This window comes from Prionailurus viverrinus, chromosome B3 (genome assembly GCF_022837055.1).
Source record: "Prionailurus viverrinus isolate Anna chromosome B3, UM_Priviv_1.0, whole genome shotgun sequence".
NCBI lineage: Eukaryota > Metazoa > Chordata > Mammalia > Carnivora > Felidae > Prionailurus > Prionailurus viverrinus.
Window position 1 is genome coordinate 54,392,392 of NC_062566.1, and position 12,109 is coordinate 54,404,500.

A 12,109-nucleotide genomic window follows, 5' to 3' on the forward strand; every position below is an offset into this window, starting at 1 on the left:
GGATTGTGTTTTTTGGTGTTGAGTTGTTTATATACTTTGGAGATTAACCCCCTAATGGGATATTTTATTCACAAATATCTTCTCCCATTCAGTAGGCTTTTTTTTTGTTTGTTGATGGTTTCTTTTGCTGTGTAAAAGCTTTTTATTTTGGTGTTAGTCTCAATAGTTTAATTTTGCTTTTTTTTTCCCTTGCCTGAGGAGACATATGTAGAAAGAGGTTTCTACAGCTGATGTCAGAGAGATTACTGCCTATGTTTTCTTCTAGGAATTTTATGGTTTCAGGTCTGACATTTAGGTCTTTAATCCATTTTGAATTTTTTTTGTGTGTATGCTTTCTCTCTCTCTCTCTCTTTAAATGAGGTCAATATATGTGTACTGACAGGAAAAAATGTACAACAACGTAACTTTATTTTTGTAAAAAATAAATGGTGTGCATGTGCCCATGTACCTGTGCAAACCCACCCACAGAAAATAATGCATACCAAGCAAGTAAGAGACATTATTCTGGCAAATTTGGTGGGGGTGGTATTGAATGGATAAATGACTTTCACTTGTTACTTTATGCACTTCTCTACTGTGATTCATTACACTAAGCATGTAATACTTTTGCATTTAAGATACTACACATTAAAAATATGCCTTAAAAAGAAAAAAGTAAATAGCAACTCAGACCATGTTATCCCCTGCTTAAAACCCTTCCCTGGGGTTGTGGTTGTAGGTAAGGCAGAACGAGCTCGCTCTACCTGTTGAAATCAACGTAAAACCTGGCACACAGCAGGCAGCACTGAGTGACACAAATTATGATTCCCCCTCCCTGCCCCCACCTCCCATCACCTCCAGCCTGAGTGTGATGCTGCCTGAAACCCAAAACTAAGCACTAAGCCTGACAGAACACGTGTTCCAGGAGAAGCCCTGTAGAACAGGCTCAAGGAGCAGGAAAGGGAACTCCTAACACCCTTTCTCTTTAATCTCAGCTCCTAAGAAGCCCTTTGGCTGTGGTAGTAGAGGCTGGAGCCGCAGCTGGTAAGATCCAAAACTCAGAGAGGAACTTTATTTTTTGGATTCGAGGTGTCCTGGTCTCAAGACGATGCAGTGAACCCCTGTTCTCTTTTGCATTATCCTGTCTGCTGGCCCAGGATGCAGGCACAGTCAGGGAAAGTGCAGGATAGAATGAGGCTGCTAAAATTCCAGCTGTTGGCCAGAAGGTTGAAAAGTGAAGCCTCAGGGAACCAGAAAATACTTGGGAGAGAGATTCAGGAAACCCAGCAATAAAATTGTTTATGAACTCCAGGGCTCAATCCTGGGCTTTGCGTGTATAGACCTGCTCCTAATCAGCGTATCAAGACTCTGAGAACTGAATTAACAACTACACTACCCAGGCTGCAGACTGAGCATAGGATGTTACACACATGCAGGCTAGATCTGAATGGCACTGCAAAGGATTTGAAAACTGATATTAAAATCACAGCCACTGGGTGGCTCAGTGAGTTAAGCATCTGACTTTGGCTCAGGTCATGATCTCGAAGTTCTGAGGTCAAGCCCTGAATTGGGCTGTCAGGGCAGAGCTTGCTTTGGATCTTCTGCCTCCCTCACTCTCTGCCCCTCCCCTGCTCACACTCTCACTCTCTCTCAAAAATAAATAAAAAACATGGGGTGCCTGGGTGGCTCAGTTGGTTAAGCATCCAACTTAGGCTCAGGTCATGATCTCATGGTTCATGGGTTCAAGCCCTGCGTCGGCTCTGTGGTGACAGCTCGGAGCCTGAAGCCTGCTCCAGATTCTCTGTTTCCCTCTCTCTCTGCCCCTCCCCTGCTCACACACTCTCTCTCAAAAAATAAACATTAAAAATAAATAAATAACATTTTAAAAAAATGGTCCTTAAAAAAAAACAACAAAAAACCGACAGTCTACAGAACGTGGGTTGGATATCGTAGCCAAAACCTAACCAGGTCAACTGCCTGCTTAAAACAAAACCAACATTCTTCATAAGATTTAAACAAGAATCAGAGTCTCATACTATTCAAAATGTCCAGGATGCAACTTGAAATTACTTGAACATTTAGGTGTATGTGTTTCACCAAATGTAGGTAGTTTTCAGACCTTATGTTTTCAGATATTTTTTCAACACTGTCCTCATAGTCCTCTCCTTTTGGGACTCCAGTGATGCAAATCATAGAACTTTTGTTACTGTCTCACAAGTTCTTGTACTTTATTCAATTTTTTTCTTTTTTTTTTTTTTGTCTTAATTCAGATTGGATCATTTTTCTTTCCTTGTTTTCAGATTGGATCATTTCTGTCTGTCCATTTTCAATTTCACGGACTCTTTTCTCTGGCATTTGCATGCTGCTCTTGAGTTTATTTCTGTGATTTTAAATTTTCAGTTATTTTTCACTTCCAGAATTTCTATTTTATCCTTTATACCTTGTTTCTTTGAGACTCTGTTTTTCTTTTTGTCTCAAGAACACTTATAATTGCTTGTTGGAACAATTTGTATGATAGCTACTTTGAAAGATAGTTTGTTCAATAAATGGTAATTCCAACATTTTGTCACTTTAGTACCGGGTGTATTTTTGTGTATTTAGAAAGCAGGGGAGGGGCAGAGAGAGAACCCAAGCAGGCTCTGAGCTGTCAGTGCAGAGCCTGTCACGGGGCCCAATCCCACAACTGCAAGATCATGACCTGAGCCAAAAATCAAGAGTTGGACACTTAGCTGATTGAGCCGCCCAGCACCTCTGGACCTCATTCTTTTTAATGGCTGCAGAGCATTCTATATGAATACACTAATTTTGCTTAAGACTTTATTGTTTAATAGTACTGTATTTTTGTTTGTTTTAATTTTTTTTTAATGTTTATTTTTGAGACAGAGACAAAGCATGAACGGGGGAGGGTCAGAGAGAGGGAGACACAGAATCTGAAACAGGCTCCAGGCTCTGAGCTGTCAGCACAGAGCCCGACACGGGGCTTGAACTCACGGACCGCAAGATCATGACCTGAGCCGAAGTCAGCTGCTCAATGGACTGAGCCACCCAGGCGCCCCAATAGTACTGTATTGATACATACTTAAATTCTTCAATTTTGTTTTTGCTGTTAGGAACACTGTGATCTAAATTCTCCCTTCTACTTTTTTTCCTAATAGAAACCCTTTCTCAATTCAAGACCACTTTCTTCTATTTTCGGCTGAGAGGTTGTTTTGATTTTTTTCTTTTTTAAGTCAGGAATGGATTTTAATTTTTATCATGCGCTTCAGGCCTCTATCCGGTTGACCCTTGGTTTTTCTCATTTCCGATTTGGAAAAATCCTTCAGAGTCCATAGAAGATTGAGTTGGGGAGGGGGAGGCTGGCAGCAGGGGCTGGTGCCAGCCTCGTAGATGCAGGGTTGTGAAGACTGTACCTCAGGCAGTGACCAGGGAGATGTTTTAGAGACACAGTCAGCTAGATCTGGTGACTTAGGTGGTACGAGAGGAAATTGGGAGGGTGTGTGGAGGAGGGTTCAGCAGACATCTTTGGTAATTATCTAGAGTGTTCATTGGGTGGCTTGGAGTCTTGTGTAGCCTCTCGAGGCCTTTGAAGTCTCCTGGCCGGGATTTCCTGGAAGAAGGCAATGAAATAGTGGGGTGTGGGCCCAGTCACAAGTGGTCCCAGACCCAGGGGGAGTCATGGAGGTGTAACGGGAGGAAAGTGTGAGCAAACAGATTGTGCCATAGGGGGCTTGGGAGAGGCCTTTACTTGCCAGCTTAAAGCCCCCTCAAACCTGTATCTGCTTCCAGCTTCAAGTTTGGATAGTCAGTCACTTGTGATGCTGCCCCCCAGGGATGAAGTGGTGACTAATCTGGAAACTCTGACAAGCAAATGCCTCCATGGGAAGAACTACTGTCGGCAGGTCCTGTGTCTGTATGAACTTGCCAAGGTATGTGCCCAATGGTGGGGCCTCTGGGGCAGCTGAGGGAGGGAAGCAGGAAGATGGAGATAGATTTTGGATGCTGCCAAGTTGGCCCTTCACGTGATAACCATGACACGAGAGCAGATGGCTCGTCAAGATGTCGGCCCCTGTAAATCCATCCCTGGGAATACCGGGGACTCCAGGCCAAGTGCCAGGCCTTTCCTGGCTGTGCCCCAGCCAACCAGAAGCGAGGGCAAGAAATTTCACTTTTCTGGGCTCCTGATTCTCCATCTATAAATGACTTAATCATGAAGGTCCCTTCTAGCCATAATATCTTAGTTAGCTTCAGGATTGTTTGGAGGTCTCCATATGCAGGAGAGCCCAAAATAAGTTATAAAATAAAATGGAATGTGATGACTGTAAAGACAGGAACCAGAGCAGCCAGAAATTGTTTGTGGCTTTGTGCTGATCGAGGGGAGAAAATAATAGACACTGAGAAGTGGAAGAACACAGGAGAAATAATGGCAGGCACTAAAGCCCTTTGGAAGAGCTTCTTTGGAGATTGAGGGTTTTGCTGCTGCTGTGGGAACAGCACAGTGGAGGCTCTTGCCTTTTATTCAACTTTCTTACATTTCATAACATTTGAAAAGCTCAGTGTTCAACAAGAGGTGAGTCACCTGATGGTTTCTGAAGACAAGCCTTTCTTTCTCTTGCTTGGATTCAGCTCATTGGTGAAGAGAAAGAAAGGGCTAGAAAACAGTGCTTCCTTCTTCTAAGGTTTCTGCCCAGGGTGAGGGATCTTTAACCTCAGAAAAAATAGTGGAGTCTGTCCACATGGGATTTCAGAAAGGGATGCCTTTTGCTAGCTTTTTTCCTGGCTCCTAACAGTAGCTTTGACCAACTTTGCCTTCCTCTCAGGAGTTGGGCTGTTCCTATGCAGATGTGGCCGCTCGGGATGGTGAGGCCATGCTCAGGACGATCTTGGCCTCTCAGCGGCCCGACCGATGCAAGCGGGCCCAGGCTTTCATCAGCACCCAGGGCCTCGAGCCAGACACAGTGGCTGAACTTGTGGCCGAAGAGGTGACCCGGGAGCTGCTGACCCCATCGGAGGGAACAGGTGCTCCACCCTACATGCCTCCACGTCTTTCAGACCACATTCCCACGTTGCCAGCATAAGGAATCTGCATGTCATGTTCATGTGCATCGTGCATGCTGCCTCTGAGACTACCAGGCTGCACTTGTCAGAGGAGAGAACACACTGCATTTATTTTGTTATTGTTGCTTTTTGTTTATTATTTTATGATTATGCTTAGAGTAGCTATGCCTTTCTCGGAGCTAATGAACTCCTGCTGACCTATAAGGTGACCACTAGGCCAACGTGTCTGAGCTCAGCGAAGCAGACAGCTGCACTGGGAGCTCCTTCCGCATTACTGGGCAGAGTGCCTGGCATGGGGTTCTTAGCTTTCTCTCAACTCTCAAGGCTAAAAGCAGCCCCTTTCTCACCGCCTTTTTATACAGGACTTAAGCAGATGTTCACCCCAGCAGAGGAAAGCCAGACATTTCTTCAGCTGACCACTCTGTGTCAAGACCGCACGTTGGTAGGCATGAAGCTATTAGACAAGATTTCCTCCGTTCCCCATGGGGAGTTGTCTTGCAGTAAGTTCTTGGCCGTTTTCTTACATGTTTGGGCCCAAGCCGGTCTCCAAGAAGTCTCCCCAAGTTAGTCTTTCCAAAACTCAACTTGGATCCTTGTTCCTGTTCTGGATCCCTTCCCTTCCAGCATAGTTTATAAGTTCTTGGTGGAGAGCCATCAGTCATTGAAGAAAATTCAGAAAATAAATATGGGAATGCTGCCCAAAATGTAAAATTTACACAAGAAGGTAACCTTATAACATTTATATAACATTTACCTTACCTTACTCTCACATTATCCCCTAAAATGAGGATATTACAGTCCCCATTTTAGAAGGTAACTGAAGCTGAGAGAAGTTGATTGATTTGTAACTGTTACGTGTCAGAAGTGTTACTTGAACCCAGTCCCTGTGACTTGAAAGCCTGCTCGCTTTCCACAATATCTAGTTCATTCTAGGCATTCGGTAGTATGTGTCCATCTGATCTTTCTCTATGGAAGTCTATAGGCATTTTTTCAAAAATGGCATTATCCTGTGTATACTGTTTATAATTACTTTATGAACATGCTGTCATTAACATCTTTCCATGACCATATTCTTCTATATCATTGTCACTGGTTACACAGTATTTCTCATGTAATTAAAACATTTTATACCTTACTTTGGTATAAGATTGCTTCCAACTTTCTGTTTCCAACACCGTGACAAGCATCCTTACAGGCACATTTATATGCACATTCATGATTATCTCCCTAAGATAAATTCCTGATTCAAAAGTATGCCTATTTTTAAAGCTTTATATGTCCATTGCCACACTTTACTCCAAAGCTGGTGAGGTCAGGGATCTCAGAGTCTTCTCCTGTCTATATAGGCCCCTCCACCCTGCTGCCAGGGTTCACAATCCTTTCTTACCCTGACTGCCTTACCTACCCAGCCACGGAGCTGCTGATCCTGGCCCATCACTGCTTCACGCTGACATGCCACATGGAGGGCATCAGCCGAGTCCTGCAGGCTGCCCGGCTGCTTACAGACAAACACTTGGCCCCCAGTGAGGAGTATGGGCTGATGGTAAGTCACCCCTGAACCCCCAGCCTCCATTCTGAGGCTACCTTTGAGAGAACAGATAGGCCGGGGACCGGTTCAGAGCTGACATGGTCTTAGGGCATTTGCTTCTCTGGATACCACTGCCTACTTGGGAGCTGGCTGGGCAGCTCAACCCTCTGCTCTAGGTTAGGCTTACTGTCAAAATCAGAGCAGAGACTGCCCCAAAGGAGCAGATATCAAGAGGGTCTATGCCATGCTCCAGGGCTGTCCTACCCCCTTGCCCCTCATTTATCTAGAGGGCTGACAGCTCTGTTTCCCCCCAAAACAAGGTTCAGTGTTGTCTCTGAACTGAAATGAGCTGACAGCTCACACCTCCTGTGCCTCCCCAATCTCCCCAGGCTTGAAACTGACCCGTGTGGGTGAGCAAGCCACCGGGCCCTGTAATAAGGCATGGTGGGAAGAGGAAGCGTGCCTGCCTACCATGTCACGTCAACACTTAGGTTTATAGACGACTGAGGAGGCAACAGCCAGTGGTGGCCCAATGGCGAGCATTTCTGAATCCTCCAGAGGAGGTCCCATTGGGTACATGGGAAGGGAGGGAGGGAGCTAAGAATGGCAGCCTTGCCATTAGCCCTTCTGCTCCCTGGAGGTTGGCATCTGAAAGCAACCGAAATGATGAGAGCAGCGGCGATCTAGCTGACACTGATGCAAGCTGCCCTCACCCTTTCCAGGTGCGCCTGCTCACTGGCATTGGAAGGTACAATGAGATGACCTACATATTTGATTTGCTGCATAAAAAGCACTACTTTGAAGTGCTGATGAGGAAGAAGTTGGATCCGGTAGGTGTACAGTATTTTGAGCTCCAGGACGGCATATATTGTTGACTTTACAGCTGACTTCTCAGGAATAATCCCAGTCAGGGTGGCCCCCTGGGATCAAAGGGAGAGAATTAAAGAACTTCCTAGGACACACACCGTAACCAGTAGTTTTAAGTTACAGAGTTCAGACTAGGTAGCAATTATCCCAATAGATGTTAAATAATGAGGAAAACAAGTTTGTGCACTTCCTGTCAGCCTGTCACCTGCCTCGGCTGTCTAAATGCTGGCTCCGGGGAAGCAAAAACCCTTCCTGGGAGCCATGTGGAAGTAGATTAGCCAGCTCAGAATGCTGTGTCTGATGGCTTTGAGTGGAGAGTTTTCAAGGGACCATGAGAATGCCTGTTGCCAAGAGCCGCTAGGAAGTGAATGGAATGCCCAGGCCTGGGCTTGGAAGGCTGTGGGGCAGCTTACAGTGATGACCAGGAAGGAGGCCTGGAAGCCAAGGCCTGACCTGTCAGCCCTCTAGGCTCTGGGCACTTCTCTGTCTTCGGCGTGCCATGTGACCCCAGGCATGTCACTTACGGAGCCTCTGTTCCCAAATCATTCATTTGGCTGATTGATTGCTTCAGCCTCTTTCACCTCTGAAGATTTGAAAACCAAGGCACATTTTTGGCTTCTGGGAACTTGAGCTCAGCCAATCAGGACTAAGAGATAAAGCAGAAAAACTCTCCCCAGTGCTGGGCCAGTTTCAGGACAAACCAGTCCAACTGTGAGGAGAGGAGCAAGTCCTGGGCTGAGGTACACCTGCAGGATACCCCAGAGGGTTTTTTAAAAATTGTTTCCAAGGCCTTTTGGTTTGTGCACGGAAATATTCTTTTAATAAGTTTTTTTCCTGATAACAAAAGTAACGCATATTCATTATAGAGACACTTGGAAAACAACAATGCACAGAAAAAAGTCCTCACCAGGAGACAGCCACTGCTAACAGTCTGGTGTAGGCCCTTTCTCTGCACATGTGGCCAGAAACATATATACATATGTAGTTACGTATTTTTTAGCAAAACTTTTATCATGGTGTGTAGATATAAAATAGCCTGCTTTTCTCACTTAATAAGCATGTCATGAATATTTCCCAAACCAACATTGGCTGTAATGGCTACATGGTATTCTCTTAGTCCTTGTTCTGGACATCTGGATTCTTTCCAGTTGTTTGCTATTGAATACCTGTGGTACATCCATCTCAGCACATTTCTCTACTTCTTAAGGGATAGATTCCTAAAAAATGGAACTGTTAGAGTAATGCACATGTGCACATTTTTGAGGGTTCTCCCTTCTGACAGGTTTCACCGTTCACATTTGTACCAGCAGAGAGGATGTGCCTGTTTTCTTAGGGTAGCATAAACTTTTGTGTTCATTTTTGCTTATCTTTTCCTTTTTCTTGGGAGTTGTCAAGGAACTTTCAGAACCAAGGGACTCAGCCAGTCATGCCCCCTCGCAGTCACTGGTTGACCTTGGTACTCCCCTTTTTCCCTGGGCAGAGCGGTACCCTGAAGACAGCCCTGCTGGACTACATCAAACGCTGTCGCCCGGGAGACAGTGAGAAGCACAACATGATTGCTCTGTGCTTCAGCATGTGCCGGGAGATCGGGGAGAACCACGAGGCAGCTGCCTGCATCCAACTGAAATTGATCGAGTCTCAGCCCTGGGGTGAGAAAGGTCACAGCAGTGCCCTCAGGCCAGTGCTGCCAGCCAGGAGAGGTTTTTGGGACTAAGAAGGGGATTAATACCCACTTCAGCTATTAACTGCCACTCAGTGGGGCCCCAGCTGGGCAGACAAGAGACGGAAGGGGATTTGGAAGGCATTTGCCCCTCTTGTAGCCCATGCACCCGGGGTGACATCCATCCGGAAGCAATGTGTACACTGAGGCTGGGCGAGCCTGCCTTGATGCTTCTGAGAACTAGATGAACCCTGCTCCAAAGTGTGTGCTTCTGGTCCAGTAGCCTTTAGCTGAGTGAGACATGCCTGCCTCCTAGCAAATGTGAGCTGGATGTTTCTAGTCCAGCCCACCATCACTGAGTGGGATGGGAGCAGCCAGCCTCCGGAGTCAGACACACCCCACAGGTTTCCCCTTCTCTCCCGCAGAGGACCGCCTCAAGGACGGGTACCACCTGAAGCAGCTGCTGCTGAAAGCCCTGACTCTGATGCTGGATGCAGCAGAGAGTTATGCCAAGGTAACAGTGGAGTCTCATTCCAGAACGGCCTTAGAGCTTGGTGTCTGCAGTAGGAATTATCTGAGCTCCCTGGGCTCTTCCAAGTGAAAGGAGACGGAACCTTGGGCCAACGGGGGGCAGAAGGGGTGAGTTCAGTTGCTGGAAGTTTCCCAGGGGACGTGCCAACATGTCCCCTGTGCCTCCCTCTACCCTTGTCTCTCAGGACTCCTGTGTGCGACAGGCCCTGCACTGTCACCGGCTCACCAAGTTGATAACACTGCAGATTCACTTTCTGAACACTGGCCAGAACACAATGCTCATCAACCTGGGCCGCCACAGGCTGATGGACTGCATCAGTGCTCTACCTCGGTTCTACCAGGTAAGCAAGGAAGGAAACTCTAGAAGTCAGCTTTGTTGCCAGCACCCCTTCCTGCCACCCCTCTCCTGGGGCCCACAGGTTGAGTCACTTGCCTGGAATGTCAGAACTAGAGACAGAATCAGGGTAATTGTAAGCTTTTACTTTTAGCTGTCCGATACACCAAATTGCTTTTCATGGCAGGATTTGTTAGCATATTGTTTGGACAGAGGTTGGAGCTTGCTGTTAGGCCAGCAGAAAGGCAGACAACCTTTGGAGAAACATTCCTGCTAATGGGCTGAGTATCACTTAGCCCCACTGTTTCTAGGATGGTACACCTGGGTTAGCATAGGGAGTCAGGGCTGCTGGGAGGCTGGCTTTAGCACTTAGGTTACCAGGGAATCAGCCCCTTCCCTGTTCCTTACACAGTTGAGTTAGTGGGAAAAATACCATTTCTCAGTAGTTTTACTAACTCATTGTGAAGATTAAAAATACCACAGGAAAATGTTTGGGGTTTAAGGGAAGAGAAATGTCAAACGAACACCAAACTTCCCAATGCTAATGCTAATAGTCTTTCTGCATGTTGGTGATGGTTACATTCACCATGAATGTAACAGTAGGAAGTTGTTTTTTAGAACCCCTTGCCTTCAATTTTATATCAGATAGGGTTCTAATGGTATCCTTCTTCCCCTCCATCCTTTCATAAGGCTTCTATTGTGGCTGAGGCCTATGACTTTGTTCCTGATTGGGCTGAAATTCTATACCAACAAGTGATTGTTAAAGGAGACTTTAATTACTTGGAAGAATTTAAGCAGCAAAGGTTATTAAGATCTAGTGTATTTGAAGAGATTTCAAAAAAGTAAGTATTAAAATGACTCTGCTTTGAGATAAGGCATGGGTTAAGAATTCTATGGCTAAATAGAACATGTCTGTAGCTGCCTCTCTGAGATGGCAAACAGATGTCAAGAATCCCCAGGGGCACCTGGGTGGCTCAGCCGGTTGAGCATCAGAACTTTTTGGTTTCGGCTCAGGTCATGATCTCGCAGTTCGTGAGGTAGAGCCCTGCATCAGACTCTGCACTGACAGCGCAGAGCCTGCGTGTGATTCTCTCTTCCCCTCAAAATAAATCAACTTAAAAGATCTCTTGCTTCTGGATGTTTTTTTAACAAACGTATGCAAATAGATGAATGAGAACAGTTTACTTACAGCACGCTGAATTTAAAATGGGAGGACAGCTGTTCAGCTTGCCCAAGGTGCCAAACACTCTAAACCTCAGAGGCCTCCTTTGGAGTACTGAACTTACTGCAATTAAAGTGAGCATTAAGATAACATTTTTAATGAAATAATTTCATGTTTATCCAGGACCCCTAATACCATAGATAGAATTTCTCAGATTCCAGCATCGTCTCCTATGTAAGTAGCTGTGTCAGAGTAGACAGCTCTCGCTCAAGATATAGTATCTTAACCTGTACATTCTTCTATTTCTTTTCTAGATACAAACAGCATCAGCCTACTGACACAGCTGTGAAAAACCTGAAGAAGTTACTCACTTATTGTGAAGATGTCTACTTGTATTACAAACTTGCATATGAACACAAATTTTATGACATTGTAAATATGCTTCTGAAGGACCCTCAAACTGGCTGCTGTCTAAAGGACATGCTAGCAGGTTAGGTGGATGCAGATGATAGGAGGGTGGTTACTGCCGAGATGTCATAGATGCCTGTTTTCTCGTACTGAAGTGAGGTACTGACAGATGTTTGTTCAGAATAATGCGGTAGGGGTATGTGTTGTCAAGCTGTAAAACCCCAGGACTGACCATAACCAGTCCTCTGTGAATAGTGGGTAAATGAGAGAATTTTCACGAGGAAATTCTTACTTAAAAGTGATTGTTCATCTATACCACTTCAGATAGTATAGTATTGGTATAAAGATCAAAAGCTCCATCTTCCTGAAGATGGCTTCTATTTAGATATGCAATACTGATTAAAGAATATCTGTGCCTGCAGATTCCAGTTTCAAAGGAATTTAATATTATTTACACAGTTAAGGAACAGATGATACATTTCCATTTGTTAGAAACTGATCTCTATAATAAAATAGATTTTAAATTCATTGTATGTCATCATTACTACCAAGGAAATCTTAGCCCTTGTCTGCCCTAAAACAATC

General features: G+C 45.2%; 1 protein-coding gene across 1 annotated transcript in view; it reads left to right on the plus strand.

The window, feature by feature from the left end:
• The window catches only part of SPG11 (SPG11 vesicle trafficking associated, spatacsin), an 88,617-nt gene extending 76,565 nt beyond the window's left edge, over positions 1–12,052 (plus strand). The window contains exons 31-40 of the mRNA XM_047861402.1: positions 3,766–3,905; positions 4,797–4,995; positions 5,397–5,534; positions 6,444–6,577; positions 7,285–7,392; positions 8,910–9,078; positions 9,515–9,603; positions 9,806–9,961; positions 10,645–10,796; positions 11,431–12,052. Coding sequence (XP_047717358.1) covers positions 3,766–3,905; positions 4,797–4,995; positions 5,397–5,534; positions 6,444–6,577; positions 7,285–7,392; positions 8,910–9,078; positions 9,515–9,603; positions 9,806–9,961; positions 10,645–10,796; positions 11,431–11,611 — 1,466 coding nt within the window. The 3' untranslated portion in view covers positions 11,612–12,052. The remainder of the gene's footprint in view (positions 1–3,765; positions 3,906–4,796; positions 4,996–5,396; positions 5,535–6,443; positions 6,578–7,284; positions 7,393–8,909; positions 9,079–9,514; positions 9,604–9,805; positions 9,962–10,644; positions 10,797–11,430) is intronic.
• The last annotated feature ends 57 nt before the right edge of the window (positions 12,053–12,109 follow it).